This window comes from Quercus suber, unplaced genomic scaffold (assembly GCF_002906115.3).
Source record: "Quercus suber isolate HL8 unplaced genomic scaffold, Cork oak 2.0 scaffold_668, whole genome shotgun sequence".
In the NCBI taxonomy this organism is placed as follows: Eukaryota; Viridiplantae; Streptophyta; class Magnoliopsida; order Fagales; family Fagaceae; genus Quercus; species Quercus suber.
Genome location: NW_027070109.1, coordinates 258,158 through 282,013, shown reverse-complemented (window position 1 = coordinate 282,013; position 23,856 = coordinate 258,158). Strand labels below are relative to the sequence as shown.

Sequence of the window (23,856 nt, the reverse complement as noted above, 5' to 3'; positions counted from 1 at the left end):
AGCAACCAAATTTCAAATTTAAAGACCCTTTGTAGGAGAAATTATTAGGTTCACCAGGAGGATTGCTTATGTAGTCCTCCTAACTACTGAAATAGTGCCATTTATGCAAATGTGTGAGTGAATTTCTTAATCAACACAAGGAATAAAAAATAAAAATTACCAGATAATGTCACATTTGCATAAATAAAAGCATTTTATTGGTTGGGAGGTCAAGGAAGACTACGTCAGCAGTCCTCTCGGTGGACCTAATAATTTCTCCCTCTATAGGAAGTACACTGATTATATCATTTTGTTTTTTTTTTTTTTTTTTTGAGGAAATGATTATATCATTTTGTTAATTTCCCAATCTAGCACATTTCATTTAGACTTTGCCTTTTTGAATTTGCAAACCACACGAGGTGGAATCAGCCTTAAATGAAAAAGTACACTATGAAAGTTCAAAACATTTAAGTCTACGATAGGATTATGTATGAGATTTTAAAACAATTTATATTATCACCTATTCATTTTGCCAAAGTTCAATTTCAGTTAAAAAAAAAAAAAGAGGAAATAATCGTATACAATTTTGGCAAGCTCATAATTATGCCATCATTTTCATTTTACGAAATAATTTTTATTTTGTTAAAAATTATTTTAGGTGATATTTGAAATTTAAGAGATTTAATTTAAGAGTCCGAATTTGATAAGGATATGATGTAAAACTCATGTTTTACAACATCCAATAAGAGATTGCTACGTTAACATTTTACTTAAAATTCAATACATCCTACCACACTTAATAACATATTAATAAACTTTCAATTTGTTGAATTTATATATGGATATTATAATTGATTGGGTGTGCTTTTACTTATTATTAAATATGTGATAAGATGATGTGGCATGTTGAGATTAGAGGGATAAAACATGGGTTTTACATCACATTCTTATAGAATTTAATCTCTTAATTTAAACTTTACCTCTACTTTTTTTTGAGTGGGAGCATATAATTGATGGGGTCATCAAAATCCAAGAAATTAATTTTTCATTGTACATTACATGAAGGATACTTATTTGATCCATATTATATGTGATGGACCGACAATTACCTTTTTTCATTTACTTGAATTCGTATAATCTATGCTACAACATTCACATCAGTGTGGCTATTTTAATATTTTAGCAAATATATCGCTAAAGACTTAAAATCGTACTTATGCATTAGTCTCAATATTTTATCCTACATCAGTGGATCTCATTCTATGTTCAACAAGTTCTCCTGAAGCTGAAGCTGCTATCTTTGATGGGCAGTTTGTGGGTAAATTGGTAAATTCATTTTATGTTTTCAAAATAGAATTGAGCTGTCAATGTTTGGATTTTAAATTTGAATCCTAAAAATCAAATTGGAAAATGTAGAGGCTTTAATGAGGTGACTAATGATAAGATTCTTCCATTAAAATTAAGCTCTCAAGTTCAAATTCCAATTCCGATCAACTCTGTTTTACTTCCCCTTTCTCTTTTCTCAATCCAAACAAGCCATAAAAGATTTCCTTTTAAGGTTCAATTCAATTTTGAATGAGAAATAAAAACATGGAAAGTATAAAAAATTTTGGGTCTTAAATAAGGAGATTTGGTCAAAGTTTTAGATTAGTAAAGGAAATGAGAGAGAAATCTATAGTATGATTTTTATTATTATTTATAATTAGAAATAAAAGTATATACTTTTCAAAAGACAATTTCTTTATTTTTATTTTTTGGGTTTTGAGAAGTGAGAATGCTAATATTTGGGAATATAACATAAAACCCAGCAAATGTGTAAAATTCAAAAGAAAAGAAAAAGAAAAAATAGAAAAAAGAAATTTCAAGAAGAAGCGGGTCGGGTTAAACCCGAGACCAACCCAAAACCCAAAAAGGTATGAGCAAGAGACCGCCCAAAGGATTGTCCCAAGGAAACTTGATGAGGCAGAGTCAGAACTTGACGTTTTGATTTCCATGGGAAACAACATATAGAGAATTGCTTGAGACAGAAGTTGTTGGGAAGACTTTAGAATGAGCGAAAGGATTATGACACTCAAAGTTGGGCACAAGACTCGGTAACATTCTTGCTTTGAATACTACTGTAACTATATCCTCAAGAGTTTGCATTGCATTGCATTGCATTGAAGAGTCATTAGTTTTTGGAGAGAAGTGCAGAAACGGTGTTAACAAGCTGCAGGAGCAGAGGCAGCGGGTTGTTTGTTAGCGCATAATAATAATAATTAATAAATAAGCATAACTTAAAAAAAGAAAAAGAATAAGAGTATATTTTTGCATGCATCGAAGATAATTGAGACACAAACATATCCCGTGCTCTATCTCTAATTTGGATATTCTCCTCAGTTTCTTATTTTGGAGGTTCCAGCTTTGTTTATAAATTATCCTATTGTTAATAATAAAAGTTTTCTTCCCAGCAAACAAAAAGAAAAAAGAAAAAAAAAAAGAAAAAGAAAAAACCACCGTCTTAAATTGTACCGTAGTGGTCCCACCACCAACTACTTTATGGAAAATTATGTGGCAAATCAAATGAATTATGAAATGAAATGGGCCAATGATGTAAACCCTTTGCCTTTTTTGTCAATCTCATTCTCACTCTCAGTCTCGGTTTCAGACAACGACTGACTTTTCAAACTCTTTAAAGTCACCTCTGTCTCTCTGTCTCTCTCTCAACCAAACTCAATTTTATTAGATGTCTGAGACTGAGAGAGCTTAATTGCTGTCTTTTTTCTTTTTGAGTTTGAAACTCCCTCCTAGCAATAGGAATTTAGCTCTTCAAACAGGTATGTAAAATAATTTCATTTCTTTTTTCTTAAAGATCTTTTATTTATTTTTTTAAAAACAGGTATGTAAAATTGTCTTCAACTTGTTTATTTTTTCCGGAATCGGACTACAGACTTTGTTATTGTACAACCACATACAAATATGAACAATATGCCAAAAGCACGGTTATTGCTAATGGAATTTGGTGAGGTTTTATTAGAATGCATACCCCCCAAAAAAAAAAATTCTTATTAATTATTACTTTACAATGGTAATCTTGTATTTGGAAGAATACCACATCCACATGACATACTCTTGCTAATGGTTGTTTCTGGGTCCTTTGCTCACTATCAGCGTGTGTTGTTAATCTTTTAGTATTTACAATTGGCCTAATATGTTGGGTGATGTTAGAACAGGTTTATTCTCGCACTTGATTGTGGTATTAATAGCAAATGATTTGCTTAAGTCAAATTGATCTCGTGGGTTAAAATCTCTAATGGTTGAATAAGAGATATATAGTTCAATTACGGTAAAAAATCATTTTTTTTTTTAATTTATTTTATTATTATTTTTTTGTACTGGGTTTTGAGCCCCAACCTCATCCTCCCTTTTACAAGGAGAGCAGGTGCGTTTGTTGAATCATAATCATGTATGAATTGTAATATTGTTAATCCTTGCATTTTCTAGAGAGAGAAAGAGAGGAAAATTACTAACAATCAATCTATCAATTACAATAGGATGTGTATAAATATTTGAGTGATAACATCATTCATAACTAATTCACATTTATCAGTTTCTCAAAAAAAAAAAAAAAAAAAACTCACATTTATCACATGCTAGATTTAATAAAGCACACAAACAACTTCCTTAAATCTAGCAGGTGGATTTGCCTTTAACTATTTTTCCCTCTAGTTTTCAAATACTACAACAAACTTGGCACAAGTGGATTTAGTAACAATAACCATTTGACACCTGAAATTCAGCTGTGCCATATCATTCCACCTTTCCCACATGGCACACGCTGCCGTGTCACCCCCATGCCACATAATTAGTTTCCATATATGCATCAACCACCCCTTGTTTGTGACTATAAGTTTTGTTCTCCAATTTTTTTATCTATGTTTTTCATTTCTTTAGTGTTATTTATTTATTTATTTTAAAAATATAATTAATTTATTTTTAATTATGACAAATGAAAAGTTAGGTCGCCAAAAAGAAAAAATAAATATACAAATTTGAGCTTTAATATGTGTTATCAGAATATGGGGGTTTCTACCTGATGCTTTGAAATATTGTTACACTTAGTGGGCTGAAGGGCAAAATATTTTATCCTGAATATCTTGCATATACAGCATTTGAGTGATATATTGTTGAAGAAGAGAAACACAAAATTTGAAAATTGCATTGCATTACTTGAGAGTAAACAAAGAAGATAGAATTTTATAATATCTTAAGTAAGAACTTAGATTGTGAGGATTGAATAAATAGCCTTCGAATATGGTTTTGTTTTCTTCTAGTTGGAAACGCATTGGTGCCAAGTTACTGAATATCTATATGAAAAGGACAAATACTTCTTGTGGTGGCATGACAATATTTTTCTAGCTATGCAATACTTGCAGAACTAGCATGTGCATGTATGCATTCTGACTTTTACATTCTTTTGTAGGTCTAGTTGATGAGAAATGGCTGGTTTTGAAAATGATGATATACCTATGCTTTTAGACACACATGCACAGTTCTTGGATGAACATCCGGATTCTCGATTTCAGAGATTTGTATCTACAAGGAGTGCATCGATTTCCATTCCTACGAACTCAATGGATTCCTATGATGGTGAAACTAACCTTGTGGGCTATACTGGTCCCTTACGGAGTGAAAGAAGGACTCCATTCACACAGATGAGTGGTCCATTATATATTGGCCGTAAACCCGAAAGCCTTTTTCCGGTAAATCAAGGTGTAACAGGTCATAAAAAAGTGGAATCTGTGCCAGAAAAGTTTCCTTCTTCCAGAGGAAAGGATCAGAATGATTGGCCGAATGACAACTATGGAGCCAAAAATGAACATTTACTGAGGTCTGGGCAGTTGGGAGTGTGCAATGATCCTTATTGCACAGTTTGCCCAACATATGACAATTTCAGAGCCGCTCAACAAAAGAACTCAAAAGCTTCATTTGTATTTGATCCTAAGGTGTTTTTCTTTCTTAACCTTAAGGTTGTTCTTCCTGTGTTATTCTTTGAGTTTGCTGAAATTTTATGTTGCCTTGTATTATATGCTTTGGTAGTCCACACTCTTAACCACATGCCTACATCATAGCAAAAAAGTTCACTCTGTGCTAACTTCTTGCGCAGATCTCAAGTTTGGTGGTCTTTAAAAAAAGAAGAAGAAAAAAAGGATTTCAAGTTTGATGGCTAATTCTGTATCATAGTAGCATGTAGTCTTTCTGTGGATTCTATGTTGATGTTTGTACCTAATTTCATTAGTTATGCAACAACTATTATTAGCATCTAGAAATTTCAGTTGGAGTTTGAGATGTCCAATGCTATCTCTGCAACTGACATTCAGCTCTTATGTGTTTTAAAATTTCTATAGATGATTGTTCAACTTACATTCTCCTAGGCATAGCTACAGCTTTCTTTTATTCTATGCTTGCATAATAAAGAACTTGAGGGCCCAAAAGAGATAAACCTTCTAGTAAGTCATTTGCACACATTAAGCACCGTCCAGGTCAAAATTTTGTTTTAATATATTATGATGAATTCTGGAGCTTAGTAATGCCAAAAGATTTATTTAGTACATGTAAATCAGAAAGCGTGTTATACTGGCTTTCCAATTTGGCATATCATAAATAGCTTCCATGTAGTGGAAGATCAAGGATTTTGGTCTGCAGGGGATAATGTAAGACAGATATAAGAAAGGGAAATATGATGATGAAAATTCATCTTCATCTGCCATGAGGAAACCAATATATGATGTAGGGAATTTAGCTCTAAAATTTGCAAGTACAAATCTCCTAATTCCGTCTGTAGTTTTTAGTAATGAGATTATTAAGTTCAATGCAGAAGTATCATTACATGATCTTTAGTTTTCACAAAAGAAATAATCAATGATCATCAAAACATACTAAAAAATTCCCATCAATTAGATTAGATTATGCATGAAAGAGATAATTGTTGAAACCTCTAATGGAAGAAGAAAACTTTTTCTGGATTATTAACATAACAAAGAATATGTTCTATTCATCATAACTAGATATAGGCCAATGTGATAATATACTGAAAGCCCCAGTGAATTTCAAATTTGATGATGCATTGGGTTTGTATGTTATGCATATATACAGGCTGACCAAGATTTGCTAAATTTTGATGGAGGAACTTCTTGCCAGCCACCTTGGCTCCATTGTTGGTTTTATAGTTTATTTTATTTTTATTTTAAATTATTATTATTAGTCAAAAAAAAAATCTTGGCCCCTTGAAAGCATATGTTGCTTCTAAATATTGGGAATCAAAGCCCCAACTTAACCTCTTGTGGAAAGCCTACGTCATTTGTAGTTGAAGAACAAAATGCTTGATGTTTGTTCAGTTCTGTAACAGTCTGGTTGAACCCTCTTCTTTATATATTTTTTTGTTATGAGTAATGTATGTGGGTAAGATTTTTAGAATGTATTTAAAATTAATTTGAAATATGTGGTGTGTTATGGTAATTAATTTTAACCCTACATGCTTCCTGAAGATTAATATGCTATCAAAGTCGAACACCACCCATTGCCAATAACTCCGGCATTTCATATCATCAACAACCACAACCAACAAAGCTTATGACACCAGTGATCACATTTAACCAAATTCCTCATGCTGACGACCACAACTACACTGTTCAATCACCAATCATAACTCCAATGACCGCGATTCACTCGCTCAGTGAGTCAGCTGGCTCTAACAAGTGACTTTGTGGTCATCTCGACACCAAAACAACACCAATTGTTGAGGTTCACTTGCTGGGTTTAGTTGGCTTCATTGGGCAATGCAAGGAGGTAGTTTTCTTGGTCAGAAACCCCATTTTCTTGGATCAATAGACTCTGATACCAAGCTCAGTTGTAAAATATGAGGTAGTAGGTTTGAAGGAGAGAAAGAAGAGTCGAAAGTGATATTTGAGAAAAGGTTTGGGGCTTTGTTAATCAGTTCCTCACCTTAGCACATATTTATATTAGGGAGGTATGGAAAGATTATAAGAATACTTATATGCTAATATAAAATAATAACATGCTAATAAAAAAATAATAATAATGGTAATTCTAACAAATAATATGTATTGTGTTAGATTAATTAATTTTAACCCTACACACTTCTCGAAGATTAACAGTTTTATCTTGAATTTTATTGTAGATATCAAATCAATTTACTTTCTTGCTCTATGGATATAAAATTGTTCTTCCTTTTGGAAATCTGGTTATCCCATTAAATTGTTAATTTTAATTTTGCATGCCATGTTTTCCTTCAGAGTTTTGTCCAAGCTGAGAGTGCGAATAGATCCCCAATTGCAAATTTTACTGCTAAATCACTTTTAACAAAACTAACCAATTAAGTTGAGTATATGTGATTAACCAAATTCGCAATTCATGGTTTGCAATAAACAATCTAAAGGAATAGAGGAATATAAAGTGCAGAAAATAAAAAGCAAACCATACAAAAGCACCGGCAAGTGTTTTTGAAGAGGAAACCAGAGCCCCCCGGGTGAAAAACCTGTTGATCCTCCAAGTCGGAACTCCACTATAGAATAGATGCAGGACAAGATTGACTATAGACCCTCCAAGCCTATATCTTCCTAAGTACTTGAGCCCTTCAAGCTCCTGCTAGCATCTAACTTTGCTGAGTCCTTTCTTCTATTGAGTCTTGTCGGTTTAACGACCAACCGCTAGTCACCAAGTGGAACTTGGATTTAAACATGGGCTCTCCAATGATTCCCAATACTGATCAGCTCTCTAACACTCAAATACGGTGTAGATAGTGATGGTAAAACCCCTTTCAAGGTGTAGGCATGGTGAGAGGGAAAGAGAAGAGAAAAGCTATGGGTTCACTCTATGTGTGAAGGTATTTCTCTCTAAGATTGAGCACAAGAAGCTCTGTAAAATCTCACTCTATCTCTGTTAGGATTTTTCGATTTCTGGATCTGTAGAGATATGAGAGGATGGGTGTGCATGTTCTTTTCTTAAGCTGGTTGTTGATTGGATCAAGTTGCTGGAATCTGTCCACGATGCAAAGTTGCGAGCTGCTCATGGGATGTCTAGGTCGTGAGCTTTTTGTGGCTCACATTGAGAAAGCTTTCTCCTTTATGCGACGTGGCGTTTTTGCGGGCAGCCATGATGTGGACAGGTTGTGAGCAAGTTGTGACACCACTCTCTCGGCAGCTTTGGCCTGACTTTGACTAGGTCCCCCCCCACCCCAGAAAATGTCAGAATATAGAGAATTACATGCAAATTTGGCATGGAATAAAGCCAACACAAATATAAGGAAAGGCATAACTTAACCCAAACTTTGGATGATCCTAGAATGATAACTGTGGTTATATTGTGAAATATCTGAATGTGTTTGTAAGGAAGCGTAGGCAGGTTTTGCTCTTGGTCTTTTACTTCCCATAAATATTTGTGGTGGTCCATAATTTTGAGCAAGGTGGTTCCTTTGATTGTCATCCTCTCTGGTGATCTGCTCAATTTGAGTATTGATTGCCGATTTTGCCATATTTGTTGCTAGATCTACTTTAGTACCGCTACTTCATGCATCCCATAGTACTACAACAATGTGGCCACCAAAGCTCTTATTGAACTTCTGCAAAGAGCTGATGTTAGGCTTTGCTTTTTTGTAGAGGCACCACTTCCTTTTCCTTACTTTTTTTTGGACTGACAAGGTTTCAAAGCATGGTTTGAAACTGGACTGGTTCGACTAGTTCAACCAAGGACTGGGACCTATGTTGGTCTGGTCCAATTCAAAAAACCAGAAAAGTCAGCTTTTGCATTTTTTTTTTTTTGCTTTGTTTTGTTCTGAATGCAAAAAGAATGTTTGCTAGATTGCTATGCTGTCTGTAGAAAGAAAATTGTTTAGGCTTGGTACTGACTGTAATAGTAATAGTCACGGTGGCAGTGGCAATACTTTCTGTGATAGCATTGACAGCTCCAGTGATAACATTGTTGCTGTTGCAGTGGCAGTGGTCAAATGCAATTGGTAGAGCTGGTGGTGATTTTGTTATGGAGGCAGTGGTAGCAATGGTTACGAGAGCAGGAGGTTGAGATTATAGTCCTTTTTAGTGAAGGTAGGTTTCAGAAAGGGCGGGGCTTGTGCAGATTTGGTGGTAACTAGTGTTACTGTCTAGTGGTGGTGTTGTTAGATGTCATGCATGTTGATTGTAGTTATTATGTTTTGATATGGTAATGTACAAGGAAAAGCAATTCTAATGTTATGTTTTCCTCTTAGTAGCAATAATAAGGGTTTTTAATTTTATATTTTGTTTAAATTTTACTGTTTTTCATTCTAGCTGCATTGTAGTTTATGTGTTTTCTTTTTTCCTCGCTTCTAAAAGAAAGAAAGTCCTCTAAATTGTGATCCAAACACTTTGTTATTGTTCTGTGAAAAACTTTCTCTAGGCTGCAAAGTCATTTTGTTGTACTATTATTTTCCTATGACTTTTTCATGTTGTTTATTTTAATAGTTTTTTTTTGAAGCAGAATAATGTTGTACAAATACACCAATGATCTTATGCTTTTTTGTTGTTGATTTTTTTAGTTCCATAATGTTCTCTATGGGGATGCTAAAGGCTGGGCTAGGAGAACTTTTTCCTTTCTCCAACAATATATTCCTGGAGTCATGAACCCTCATACTAAAGTTGTGCAAAGATGGAACAAATTTTTTGTCATTTCTTGCTTGGTGGCAATTTTTGTGGACCCATTATTTTTCTTCTTGCTGTATGTTCTAAAGGTATGGATCTTGTCTTTGAAGTATAAAGTTAAATTCATTTTGAAGAGTTTTGCATGTGCATGAGATAAGGCTATAATCACGTCTCTAAATTTTTAACATGTGTCCAACATCTATTATCGTGAAGTCAATATTTTTCAGTATTTTGGGATTATTCTCAAATCTCATTAAGTCTGACATATGTTTTCAATGCCAAAGCATTGCACTCAACCTTTTGAATATTTATCCTGTCACAATGGAAAGATAAAGAAAAGGTAAAGACTGGGTTTTGGCAAATTTTTGGGAAGGTGTCCTAAGCAGGCTTCAAGGAGGAGGGTATCAGATTGTTCATGGTAATCGAGAATGGTTGGAGGGCTACAATGTCACCAAGCTCACAGCAGAAAAGTCAAGAGGTTGAGGATGAGGAATGCTCTTAGAATGTGGAAGGGGGATATTATTTGCTTACAGGAGATAAAAATGGAGGGTAATTAACCGTTGTGTGGTTTGGAGTCTACTGGGGAGTCAATTTGTGGATTGGGATTGTTTGGAGGTGGAAGGGGCTTCCGGGGGCATTTTACTTCTTTGGGAAAGGAAAGTGGTGTAGAAGAATGATGTTGCGAAGGGGTTATTTTCCTTATTGTGTAAATTCAGGTGTCTAGAGGGGAATTTTGAATGGATGTTTTATGGGATGTATGGTCCCAATTTGGACCAAAAACAGGCTATGTTATGGGGGAGTTGGCTGGCATTCACAATTGTTGGCAACTTCCATGGTGTATCGGGGGAGATTTTAATGTAGTAAGATTTCCTAGTGAAAGGCTTACAAGGGGCAGAACCACTCTGGCCATGTGGGATTTCTATGAATTTGTCTCTGATTAGGGGATTTACTAGATTTACCACTTGAGGGAGGATCTTAACATGGTCTAATAATCAAGAAGTGCCGTCAATGTCGAGATTGGATCGTTTTCCCATTTCAGCAGATTGGGCAGAATAATTCTCTCGTGAATCAGAAGTGGATACTTTTTTTGTATATCTATTGTTAAATTCTCTATTCTTATTAATATCGGTCTGAGTGGATTTTTTGAGAGCTCTCAGGGATTGAGGTAAGAGATCTGTTGTTGCCATTATCATTTGCCCTTGTTATAGAGGCTTTGAGTAGACTGTTATCTAAAGCGGTTAATATTATTTGTCCTAGTTTAGAGGCTCTCAGTAGACTGTTATCTAAAGCGGTTGATATTATCTCTCCTAGTTGTAGAGGCTTTCAGTATATTGTTATCTAAAGCGGTTGACTGGGGGGGGGGGGGGTTACTTAACGTGATTTTGGTTGGTGGTAGGCAGAATGTTCCTTTGCTGGTGTTTCATCTTTTGTACATACTTTAATTTTTTGTGGTGATGAGAATGAACAGATTGGTTATTTGAGATGTGTATTGCTTTGCTTTGAAGCTGTTTCGGGATTAAATTTAAATTTTGGCAATTCAGAGATGGTTCTGGTAGGGGATGTGCATGAGATTGAACGTCTAGCTAGTTTGATGGGATGTAAGATCTCTACTTTGCCTTTAAAGTATTTGGGTCTCCTACTGTGGGAAAATGTCCAAGGCTATATGGGATCTGATATTAGAAAAGATGGAAAAAAATTGGCGGGGTGGAAGAACTTCTATCTATCCAAGGAAGGACAGCTTACTTTGATTAAGAGTATTCTTTCTAGCCTAACTACTTACTACCTCTCTTTGTGGGATGGGTGATTGTGTAAAATTCCATTTGGTGAAGTGGCAGACAGTTTGCAAGCCTGTCCAACAGGGGGGGTGCCTGGGCTTTCATAGTTTGGTATGATTTAATCAAGCTCTATTAGGGAAATGCCTTTGGAGATTTGCTTATGAAAAAGAGGCCTTTTGGCATACAATTAAAAAGTATGGAGTTCTTGGGGGTGGGTGGACTTTGGGGTTGCCTATGGGTGGTCTCACATATGTATCTTGGGGAAACATATCAGGAGTGGGTGGAATAGTTTTGCACAATTTTCAAAGTGGGTAGTTGTTCAGGGATTTGTTTTTGGTGTGAATGCTGGTGTGGTGATGATTTAAGTATACTTTTCCAGACTTGTATTGTGTAGCTCGAGACGAAGAGATTATAATGGTAGATTATTTACATATACAGTATGGGGGTGTTTTTTGGGATGTAGTGCTTAATCGTGCTTGCCAAGATTGGGCATTGGAGATTTTGCAATCCTTCATTACTTGTTATACTCGGTTAAAATTGGGGATTTTCTGAGGATCATGTCCAGTGGACCTTGACAAAAGTGGTAACTTGAGGTAAAATCTTTTTACAAAGCTCTCTATTCTAGGGAATTTCAGTTTTTCCGTGGAAGAGTATTTGGAAGGTGTAGGTTCCATCTATGATGGCTTTTTTTTTTTTTTTGGTGTGTGTGTGGGGGGGGGGGGGGGGGGGACTGCAGCTAATGGGTGAATCCTAACAATGGATAATTTGTGTAAGCGGAGGCTGTGTGTGATAGATTGGTGCTTTATGTTAGAGGAGTGGTGAGACTATTGATCACCTGTTACTACATTGTGCCATTGCCTATGATTTGTAGTCTATGGTGTTTGGTTTGGTTGGAATAGCATGGTTATGCCTATAGAGTTTTTGGCTTTGTTGGAGTGTTGGAAAGGGGGCTTTGGTTGGAATATTATGGCAGATGTTTGGGGTACTATTCCATTATGTTTTATGTGGATTATTTGGAGAGTGTAATAATCACATGTTTGAAGGGGTTGCAGTCTTGCAGATATGAAGATTTTTTTTTTTTTTCTTTTTCTGCACTCTGTATGACTGGATAGCAGTCTTAAGTTGTCATTCTTTCCCTAATATGCTATAATTTTTGGATTTATATACTTTCATTTGATTTTTAACAGCCCCTGTACGCTGCCTGTGTACTGTGGTTGTGCTGTACTTATTCTTCTCTAAATAAAATTTGCATTTACTGATCCAAATATATATATATATATATATTGGTTAACTATAGCAAAACTTTACTTGCTTTCCCCCATCCTTTGAGTGCAGGATAACAAGTGTATAATTATTAACTGGCCCATGACCACTACAATTGTGGTTTTCAGAAGTATGACTGATCTGGTATACTTATTTCACATGCTTCTTCAGGTGAGAAGTCAAATCGATGCTTATTAGCTCTTTATTCCATAGATTACCAGTAGATTAGAATTTTTAGATTCTTTGTATATTTGATACTTCTCAGGGGATAGTTGAGTGTGTTCAAAACTGTTCCCAAAAACTGTTTACTATATATATATATATATGAATACTTATTACTTATAAAAGTGTTTAGGGTTTGTTAACTTAAACCTAACACATAAAATATTATTTGTGTATAAAGAGAGTACAGTGGTATTATTATTGTGCCCCTAGCTTTGAACTTTGGAGAGTATATATCATACAATTCTAGCTTTTTACATAATAAATCCAAATGAGTTTTATATAAAACTTTGGTAAACATATCCGCAATTTGGATTCTTGTAGAAACATATAGAGTAGTAATTACACCATTTTCTACTCCCTCTCGAATAATGTGACAATCTACTTCTATATGCTTAGTTCGCTCATGAAACACAAAATTGGAAGCAATGTGAATTGTTGCTTAATTATCACAATGCATACTCATAGGCACCTTCAAAATAGATTTTAATTCCTCAAGTAAGGTTGATCTACATTAGTTCGCATGGCGTGTTCCATGGCTTTATACTCAGCCTTTGTACTAGACATATCTGCAAAAATTTGTTTCTTACTCTTCCAAGTAATCAAGTTTCCTCCCAGAAAAGTGCAATATATAGTAGTGGATTTCCTAGCTAACAGTGATCCTATGCAATTGGCATCAGTAAAGGCTTATACTTGCAGGCTAGGTTGCATAGACATAGACACGGGTGCGAGTACAATACGAGTATGGGAGTACGACAATTAATTAATTAATATTTATTTTAGGTATGTTTTATATATTTTTAGACATATTTATCTTTTTTTAGGTTTTAAAATTAAGTAATTGCAATAAAATGTTTTAAAAAAAATATCTACAATTAATTTAAAGACAAATCTAAAAATATTTAATATAAAATAAAATAATATAAATGCTTAGGAAAAGGCAATTTCTTTACCATTATTTATAATGCCATAGACTAGAAAGGGCAAAAAAATAAAAAGTAATACGTGGGCCACCCCCCCAAATATCTTGTCATCTTGCCACACCTATGTCTCGGAGTCGACACCCACAAGAAGATATAAGGGTCTGTTTGGTTGGATGAGTGAAAAAGTAGGAGGATAGAAAATAGAGAGGGGATAGAAAAGTGGGAGGATAGAAGAGATTTAGTTTTCTCTCATTTGTGTTTAATTGGGAGGATGGAAAAGTAGAGAGATGGAAAATTTATTTGTTTGGTTGAGAAGCAAAATGAGAGATGGAAAAGCAAAGTTAGTATAAATTTACAATTATGTCCCCATTAAATAAAACAAAAAAGTAACATTTTTTTAGCAAAAAATTGTGTCTGTGCAGGTTGACAAAAAAAAAGCAACTGGCTGAAAAAGTAGAAGATGATGATTGCTACTTGTTCCAGCCTATGCGAGAAGAAAAATAAAAAGAGGGGTGATGGTGGTGATACTATTGTGGTTCTAGACTGAAGGAAGTTGTGGGTTTAGAAAGAGAGGGCGTGAGGGAGTGAGATCTTTTTTTTTTTCCTTCTCCCGTGTCCAGGAAGTAACTAGCATGTCTTGGCCGTGTCCACCTGTACCTAGAATAATAAAGTAATTTTTTTTTTCTTTGGTACGCGCTGGGTACTTTTGTAGCCGTGTCTTTTTGGTACCTATGTCGAATACGTGTCCAACTCGGGTACTTGGCCATTTTTGGCATGTCCGAGCAACATAGCTTGCAGGTGACTGTTAGCTTTATTCAAAAGACCACAACCTAGATGTGCTTTAAGATACCTCATAATTTGAATAACTATTTACCAAAATCCCAATGTGGAAGATGTGGAGTTTTCATGTATTGGCTTATAACACCAACTGCAAATGATATATCAGGGAGAGTAATTGTGAGCTAATTTAGCTTACGAACTAGACGACGATATCTCTTAGGATTAGACAACAGCTCCCCCTGATCTTTATACAATTTGGCATTAGGATTCATAGGAGTCTCTATTGCTTTAGATCCTAACAAAGCTAGTTTCTTTCAAAATATCCCATCACATACTTTCTTTGTGATAAACTAATACTTTTTTAGATCGTGCTACCTCAATACCCAAGAAATAATGAAGTTTGCCCAGTCCATAGTTTGAAATGAGTTTTGAAGGAATGTCTTCAAATCATCACTGTCCTTGTCATCACCTGTGATTATAATATCATTTACACACACTATCAACATGACCTTTCCTCTTTTAATGGTTATATTTGGTTGATTGTTTCCCATTGCTTATTGTGGTGTCTATGGAGAAAGAGAAATAGAAGGTGCTTTGAAGATAGGGAGAGATCCATATCAGACTTGAAGCTATTTTTGTTTAGAACTTTAATGGATTGGTTGGCTGCTTTGCGGAACCAATCATTTTTTTTCTTTTCTTGATTTCTTAGATTCTTGTAATTTTTGTTCTTGATTGTTTAACCCCTTGTACACTCCTTGTATACTAGGGTGTTCCCCTTTTTGATATCAATAAACTTGTTACTTATAAAAAAAAACCTTTCCTCTTTTAGAGTGATTAGAAACCATAGAGTGATTAGATTGGCAATGTCGCAATCCAAACTATAACATTGTTGCACTAAGTTTACTAGGGAGATTGCTTAAGAGCATAGATGGCTTTATGCATTTTGCAAACCTTCCCAGACTCCCCTTGAGCAACAAACCGAAGTGGTTTCTCCATACACAACTCTTCCTTCTAATCACCATTAAAAAATGCATCTTTAACGTCTAACTGAAACAATGGCCAACCCAGATTAGCAGATAAGTAGATTAAAATCTTGATAGAAAATTTTAGCAACAGGAGAGAATATCTTTGCATAATCGACACCAAAAGTCTTGGTATACCCTTTGGCAACCAAGCGAGCCTTCAAATGTTCAATAGAACCATCAGGCAAGTACTTCATAGTATACACCCAACGATAGCCAATAGTAGTTTTCCCTAGAGGAGGAACTAAAGACCAAGTAGAATTTTGAAACAAGGCAGACATTTCTTCTTCCATGATAACCTTCCAACCAAGAATGGACATAGTTTCCTGTAGAGACTTAGAAGCAACAACGGAGGACAAGGATGAGGTATGATATTAGAGCAATGACGCGCGTATGAAAATATTCAAAAGCATATAAAAAAAATAAGAAGTGAAGCAATAAATTGATTCTTTATTTCCATAAAAAATGATTTGAAAATAGGGTGAAATTCAGACATTTCTTTCATAAGATAGGTGACCCTAGAATAATCATCAACAAAACTAACAAAATATTTAAATTACAACTATGAGGGAGTTTTTTTGGAACCCAAATATCAGAATGAAATAAATGAAAAGGACTACTGACATGACTTCACCCCTAGAGACAAAAGGCAATGGTGCTTACTCAATTGACATGCTTCACATTGCAAAAGCTCGACGACACGATGGACTAACCACTTCAAATTTTAGAGAGTGGGTTGACCAAGGCGACAATGATGTTGGAGAGGTGAGATACACAAGTAAGAAGCCACTAAACTCGATGAACAATGCTGATCCAGGTAGTAGAGTCGACTGGCTTCGTGCCCTCTGCCAAGAATCTTCCTTGTCTTGAGATCTTGAAAGATACAATGAGTGGATAAAAAAAGGGCAGCGTAATTCAGAAATTTAGTAAGCTTACTAATTGGCAAAAGATTAAAAGGAAAGTCAAGAATATGTAAGATTGAAGAGAGAGAAAGATTAGGACCTAGATTGGCAGTGCCTAAACCATAAACTTTAGTGGTTGAGCCATCTGCCAAGTGACATTGAGGAGACTACAAGAGTGCTCAAGTGCCTAAACCATAAACTTTAGTGGTTGAGCCACCTGCCAAAGTGACATTGAGAAGACTACAAGAGTGCTCAAGGTCAGAGAGTAAACTTGAAGTACCTGTCATATGATTAATAGGACCTAAGTCAATGACCCAAGGTTCCTGAATGGCAAGACAAGCAGTGGAAGTACCTTATTAAGCCAAAGTAGCTGTAGAGCTAGACCTAACAGAATTAGAATGTATAGACACAAGGTGAATATAGTCTTCCTCCGGAATTGATACTACTCTTGATGTTGGTGTGTTGGTGGAAGTGATTGTGAAGTTAGTTCTTTAGCTTGAAAACTAGCTTAATGAGCTGAGAGTTTGCCATGCTACTCCCAACAAAAGTCTAGTTTATAATTCTCAGTATGAGCCCTTGCTCAAGACCTCCACTCTAGTTTATAATTCTTAGTATGACCCCTTGCTTAAGACCTCAATGGCCTTACCATAGTTTTTAGACTTGGACCGTTCAAAGAACCGGAGAAGGGAGAGAGGTTCAAGGTTTTTAAGGTCGGACCAAGGTTCAACTGAGGTCGAACCGTGATGACGTCATAATTAATTTAATAATTATTTAAAAGATAAATAAATATATTAAATTAGTAAAAATGAAAAAATTAACTAAAATAATCCAAATAAATGTAAAGAACTATATTTCAAATACATTTTTTATATCATAACTTTCATAATGCAAATAAAAAATATTAAATTCTAAGCAAACATAATTCTGCAAATAAAAAGTATTACATTCTGAGCATAATTGACAATCCAATATTTTCTTTTTTATGCCCATTTGAATAGTCAACCATTTGTGAATTAAAAAAAAAAAAAGAAAGAGTGGGCGGACATTGGTTTGTCCCCCCATTAAAAAATGGGTTAAAAAAAGAACAAGTTCCCATAAAATTTAAGAAGTGCTTGACAACAAGAATAATTGGGTAACAATGCAGATACTAAAGAAGAATACTCTAGAGGCAAAAATGCTGATACAACATCTGCAAAAACGCAGAGAGAGAGAGAGAGAGAGAGAGGAACAACGAAGAAGATGGCGGTGTGGTCTCAAGTCTAATAGTCTCATGGTGGGTGGTTGAAGTTGAAGGCTTGAAGCTTCAACAATGGCTGTAAGTAACAAAAAAAAAAAAAAAAAAAAATCTCAAATGGTCTAACCTGTGAGAACTGCTTAAGGTTTTCAAAAATGGGAGGTTCAACCACAGTTCTCATGGTTCACGGACTTTCTTGTAATGGCTGGTTATTATGGTTAAAAGAACCGGCTTTAATGAACGGTTTTCGGTTAATCCAGTCGGACCATATGGTCTGGTTCAAATTTCAAAACCATGGACCTTACCACTCCCCATAGAAGTGGCAAAAGCAGATTTATAACTGGAAGGTAATGTAGCAGTATTAAAGTAAGATAATGTGGCTTGTCTAAGTCTACCAAAAGCTTCACTTAATGAAGGGAGGTCTTTACAAGCCAAAAGTTGTTAGTTGTGATTAAACTGGGGAAATGATGTCGCGATGCGGAAGCGTCAAGAAGCAAAACATGTCTACTTTTAGAAAACAAGAAATAAAATACATTTACTTCTAAAAATAACCTTGAATTCACAAGGAGAAAGGGTTTTGGAATCCACCAGAGAAACAATAGACAAAAGTTTGAATTTTTATTATTATCAATAATACCGAAAAACGTTTATAAACTTGGAGGCCTATTTAAGGGCTCCATAAGACTTGACTAACAAGAAAATATATTCTAGAATAAATCCTAATTAATATTTATCCATAGTAGGAACCAAATTTGATCTAAAAAGTATTAAAAACACCTAAAAACAAGAAAATAAAACCCTAAACTTAAAATTCAAAAATTACATATTGAATACCAAAATTAATAAATAACAAAAGTTTTCTTGTAGATTTTTTCCTACATCAGGAAATATACCGTACCAGCCATTAAACAGGTATCGGTACTCTTCGAAAATGTATTGGAAAAAATATCGGGTTGTACTGGCCTATATAGGGGATATTTTAGGCATTTTGGCCAAAATTAGTGTTTCGGTCAGTACAATTAAAAAAAATGTTAAAACATTGAAAAACAATATTAAAAAACATGTTATTTAAGTTAATATATTGATTAGTGTACTTAGGCTAGTATTTAGTCTTATAAAATATGTGGATTTTAAATTTTATGTTGATAAATGTAAAAATTAATAAATTTATACTTACATAAGTAAATACAAACATATATTTATATAAAGAAATATATAAATAGTGGTAATCCCGAAACAGTGCACCGTTATCAACCGCTACTGAAATATTTCGTTCTCTTGGCCAAACCGTAACAGCCTCTGATATGAAATTGACTCCCTTGGGTTGTTTGCTTTCCCATCCTGTTTTTCTTTTCTTATCTTTTTTTATTGGGAAGCTACACATTCATTTGGTGGGTTTGGAAACCACGACCTCATCCTCCATCCAATTGTTACAAAAGCTCCTAGTAGGGAAGATTAAATTAAGGGAAGTAGGGTTTGGAAAGTTTGAACTGGTTTAGTATAGCCATGAACTTGCTGCTAATTGTTTGCCATGTACAATATATATTTGAATTAAAACCCAATAACAAACCAATTCAGTCAGTAGTGTCAATGCAGAATCGAACTGACTCATTGCCCTCATAAAAACTGAATGGCTTGGGCAGCCATTTCACAGCCCTAATTTATAATTTCCTTGAGCCATTTATGATTATTTATCATTTATTAGTTATTATTATGATTATTATTGGTATATCACTCAAGTTTCTCACATTCAATGAATATAATCAAAAGGTAGTGGATAAAATGATTTGAAAATAATTTTTATTGTTTTGTGGATCTATTTAGTCACTAAACAGTGTTATGCTTTTTCATTCATATTCACATGAAAGCAAGCAATGATTGTTACACTTTTCTCCATTATCTAAAATGCTATTTAAAATCTTGGCATTGTACATATGTATGAATAGATGATTTTATTAAAGGGAGTGACTTAGGTGTACAAGTTCTATACAAAAGCTCCTGCGCTTGGTAACAATTACAAATACTAGGAATCCGAGAAAATCCATGAATATTTTTGTACATATGCATCTTCATATATTTATTTAAGTATACTGTATGCTTTTGAAAAAGAATATAGATACAAGAAAGTTAAATATTGTGATAAGAGAATTTTACAGGTTTCATCTATAATAATTCACGTCTTAATTTGAGAACGTGATTCATAATATCCAATGCCTCCAATCATTATCCCATCGTAATTTTCTTAGTTTTGATTGAAGCCTTTCCTCTAACCTTGGAATTATATAATTTGCTTTTGTGCAGTTTAGGTTGGCTTATGTGGCCCCAGAGTCGCGAGTGGTTGGTGCTGGAGAGCTGGTTGACCATCCAAAGAAAATTGCTCTTAATTACATTTGTGGATACTTTTTTATTGACTTGTTTGTTGTATTACCTCTTCCTCAAGTAAGAACCATCTCTCAATCATTCTCTTCCCTTTATCAACTTTGTTTACAATCTACATATGACACGTCCATACACTTAATGTGTTACAATCTTCTTATTGATTATTCAAATTTCAAGCTTGTTGTTTTGGGATGTAATTAGGGTTAAAAACTTAATTTAACACTTAAAAATTCTAATTTATATACGTGGGTGATTATGATGATATTGTTTAATATTTTTCCCCTGACTTAATACAAACTTATAACACTTACCCTCAAGTTGGGACGTATATGTCATGCAATCCTAGCTTGTTACATAATAAATCCAAACAAGTCTTACATAAAACTTTGATTCAAACATATCAGCGAATTGGGCTCTGATAGAGATATATGGAGTAGCTATTACACCAGTTTCTACCCTTTCTTGAACAAGATGACAATCCAGCTCTATATGCTTGGTTTGCTCATGAAGCACAAGAATAGAGGCAGTATGAATTGCTGCTTGCTTCTTACAATCATATTCTTAGGCAACTTCATGTCAAACCTTAATTCCTCAATTAGATGCTTAATCCACGTAAGTTTGCATGATGTATGTGTCATGGCCTTGTAATCATCCTCTAATCTAGATCTGGATATTATAGCCAACTTCTTACTTTTCCAAATAATTGAGTTGCCTCCTAGAAAAGTGCAATACATGTGATCAAGTTGCCTTCTATAAGATTGTTGCATGTATCGATCAATCGGTTTAAATACCTTTATGATAGTATATGTTTTATTTAAATGATAAGTGTATTTCGAATTTCTGTCCTTTGTCATTAATTATTTTTATTATTACTTTTTAAAATGCAGATCATAATATTGTTAATTCTACCAAAATCTTTGGGAGGAGCAAATTATGCCAAAAATCTTTTACGGGCAGCTGTTCTTGTTCAGTACATTCCTAGATTGTATAGGTTTCTACCTCTACTTGCTGGTCAGTCTCCAAGTGGCTTCGTATTTGAGTCAGCCTGGGCTAATTTCATTATAAATCTTCTCACTTTCATGTTGTCCGGCCATGTTGTTGGGTCATGTTGGTATCTGTTTGGGTTGCAGGTAGGTGGAGGTTTTTATATCACTAAAGATGCTTGTTGACCTTGCCTTCTTTTTGACAAGTTTCTTCTTCTTTCTGTTTTTTGAAGTTTCTTTGAACTTTACACTTCCTCTTGTACATGCAATTATATTTAGTTGTTGAAATGTTCATAATAGTGAAGCATCTTCTTGTTCAAATTACCTTTTGTGAAACACAAATTGCAGACATAATGCAACCTTGGCCAACAATTTCCTGAAGCAATATTAAGTCAAACATTCCTTTGCCTGCCAAGAAAAGAAAAGAAAAAAAAAAAAAAAAAGAACCCAAACATTGCATCATTCATGTTGTCAGTTTAGTTTGTAATGTTTTGATTTATTGTTGACATGGTAAAAATATTTGTGACATGAAAAAAGAAACACCATGAAGAAAATAATTTGTTTCATCATTGAACTAGTCATTCAATAATTTTTATTTTTATTTTTTATTTTATATATATTTATATTTTAAAAGAAGAGAAGCTTTTGACATTATGGTCTTATCTTGGCCAGAACCCAAACATTGTATCATTCATGTACTCAGTTTAGTTTGTAATGTTAGTAAAATATTTGTGATAGGAAAAAAAAAATCCACTACCAAGAAAATAATTTGTTTCATTAATGAAGTAGGAATTTCAATATTCTTTATTTATTTATTTATTTGTTATTTGTTTTAAAATAAGAGAAGATTTTGACTTTATTGTCTTATTGGAAGTCATTATATTGGCTGTGATGCTTCAAACATGAGAAGGTTGATTATGCCAACTGCTTCTTATTTCTACTTTCCCAAGTATTTTGTTTACTACGTGCATGAAGTCTTTTGTTCAATGATTTACTAATTTTCTCATTTTACCTCCTCTTTATTTTCCCAGAGGGTTAATCAATGTCTTCGAGTTGCCTGTGGAAACTCTGGACTTCCGTCATGTACGAGTTTTATAGATTGTGGGGTAGGAAAAAATTCTAAACATTTTTCCAATGATCCCAATTCAACATGGAATAGCTGGAAAGATAATGTGAATGCCAGTGCTTGTTTAACTGAAGATGGCTTTTCGTATGGGATTTACAAGACAGCTGTCTCTCTTAGTATGGAACATAGCATCATAACCAGATATATATTTTCATTATTTTGGGGATTCCAGGTATTCCTTTTATGTATTTCTTCATTTTTGCCTTATCTTTTATATGAAGTGTCTTGAACTTTATCCTACAACTTGAATTTCAGTCAGAATTTTGTTTTACATATTTTTAAAATTAACTAGGGATGTGCTATAGGAAAATACATTACAAATTTTGTCAAGCCCTTTTGGTGGGAGGCAAACCTGAGGCACACACTTGCCATTGCTTTTGGTTTCTTCCACTTGATTTCTTATCTTGCATTTAAAAAAAAAATCTGATTTGGGTTTGTTTATTACTTCATATTCCTACTTTTAAAAAAGATAAAATTTATTTATTTTATGCCTGGCAAAGATATCTGGCAAATGGTACAAAACAGTCGTCAAAAACAATATATGGATATTGAGTTGCAGCCTGGATGGCCACTTTTCTAGCTTCAGGTAATATTACATTTGAAACACCTTTAATAACAAGTCTAATCTGAGCTTGGGTTCCGATATATTATATATCTTCAATGAGGTTGCGGCATTGCCTGTGCCAGTGATCTTTCTTCTTCCAAAACTGTGGTATGTCCTTCTTGCTGATCAGGACCACCATGTTGGAAAAACCAATGTCTTTCATAGTATTGCTTCTCTGTTTATATAAAGACTAGCTACTTGCAGCTCCTGTATGCCAATGCTGTGTCCCTTGGCCAGAATGATGTGCCCTTCTCTGTTCTTAGCTATTATAGCCTATCCTCTTCTGCCCTTGTGCATTTTCTTTGTGACCTCCACCTGAATTAATATCTTCCACTGCTCATGGAAGGGCCATGCAGGTTGATTGTGCTCCTTGTGCATTGAAAACCCCTTACTAGCAGCACCTGCATCCACATTGTGAAAAGCCTCTCCATACCTTCTGACCAGAGCTTGAGAAGTCAGTAGTGTATCTGCGGTATTGGGTTGCTTCCCCTCAAACTGAACTTGATTTTTATGGTACCAAATGCAGTAGAGGGTTCTGAGTACAGTGATTAAATAAGGTTGAGTGGGGGAAAAACTTGGCTGTTAAGAATGCAAGGGCTAATCTAATTTTTAAGGGACGGGAATTGGAGGTAAATCAATGTTTATAGTCAGGTTACTGCCCTGGAAATTCCTATTCAACAAATTTCTCCAAATCCAGGAATGATGTTTGTTTGTTTGTGAGTAAAGTGGCTCTCTTGGGCAGTATTTGGAACTATTGGTGTTGAATTTGTCTAGTTGTAGTTAGTTGACTCATTGTTGAGGTTTCTTTCCACCGGTCCACTAGTTTATTTGCTTATTGTGAGTGTGTTGATAAGATTGCTGCTGTGGACCAAAAATAGTGTTCAACCCACTAATTATTTATTGGCTCCAGACTTGTTATCTATTACCTCTTTTGTCTTAATGGAAGTAATTATGCTAAGTGGCCCAAGTAGTTGAAAGAAGTTCAATTAC

At 34.5% G+C, this 23,856-nt stretch overlaps 1 protein-coding gene across 1 annotated transcript in view; it reads left to right on the top strand.

Moving 5' to 3' along the window:
- Positions 1 to 2,607: 2,607 nt before the first annotated feature.
- The window catches only part of LOC112012074 (probable cyclic nucleotide-gated ion channel 20, chloroplastic), a 49,275-nt gene continuing 28,026 nt past the window's right edge, over positions 2,608 to 23,856 (top strand). The window contains exons 1-7 of the mRNA XM_024044436.2: positions 2,608 to 2,795; positions 4,442 to 4,964; positions 9,551 to 9,742; positions 12,764 to 12,862; positions 20,076 to 20,213; positions 21,041 to 21,283; positions 22,168 to 22,434. Of these exons, the coding sequence (XP_023900204.2) occupies positions 4,458 to 4,964; positions 9,551 to 9,742; positions 12,764 to 12,862; positions 20,076 to 20,213; positions 21,041 to 21,283; positions 22,168 to 22,434 (1,446 nt within the window). The 5' untranslated portion in view covers positions 2,608 to 2,795; positions 4,442 to 4,457. The remainder of the gene's footprint in view (positions 2,796 to 4,441; positions 4,965 to 9,550; positions 9,743 to 12,763; positions 12,863 to 20,075; positions 20,214 to 21,040; positions 21,284 to 22,167; positions 22,435 to 23,856) is intronic.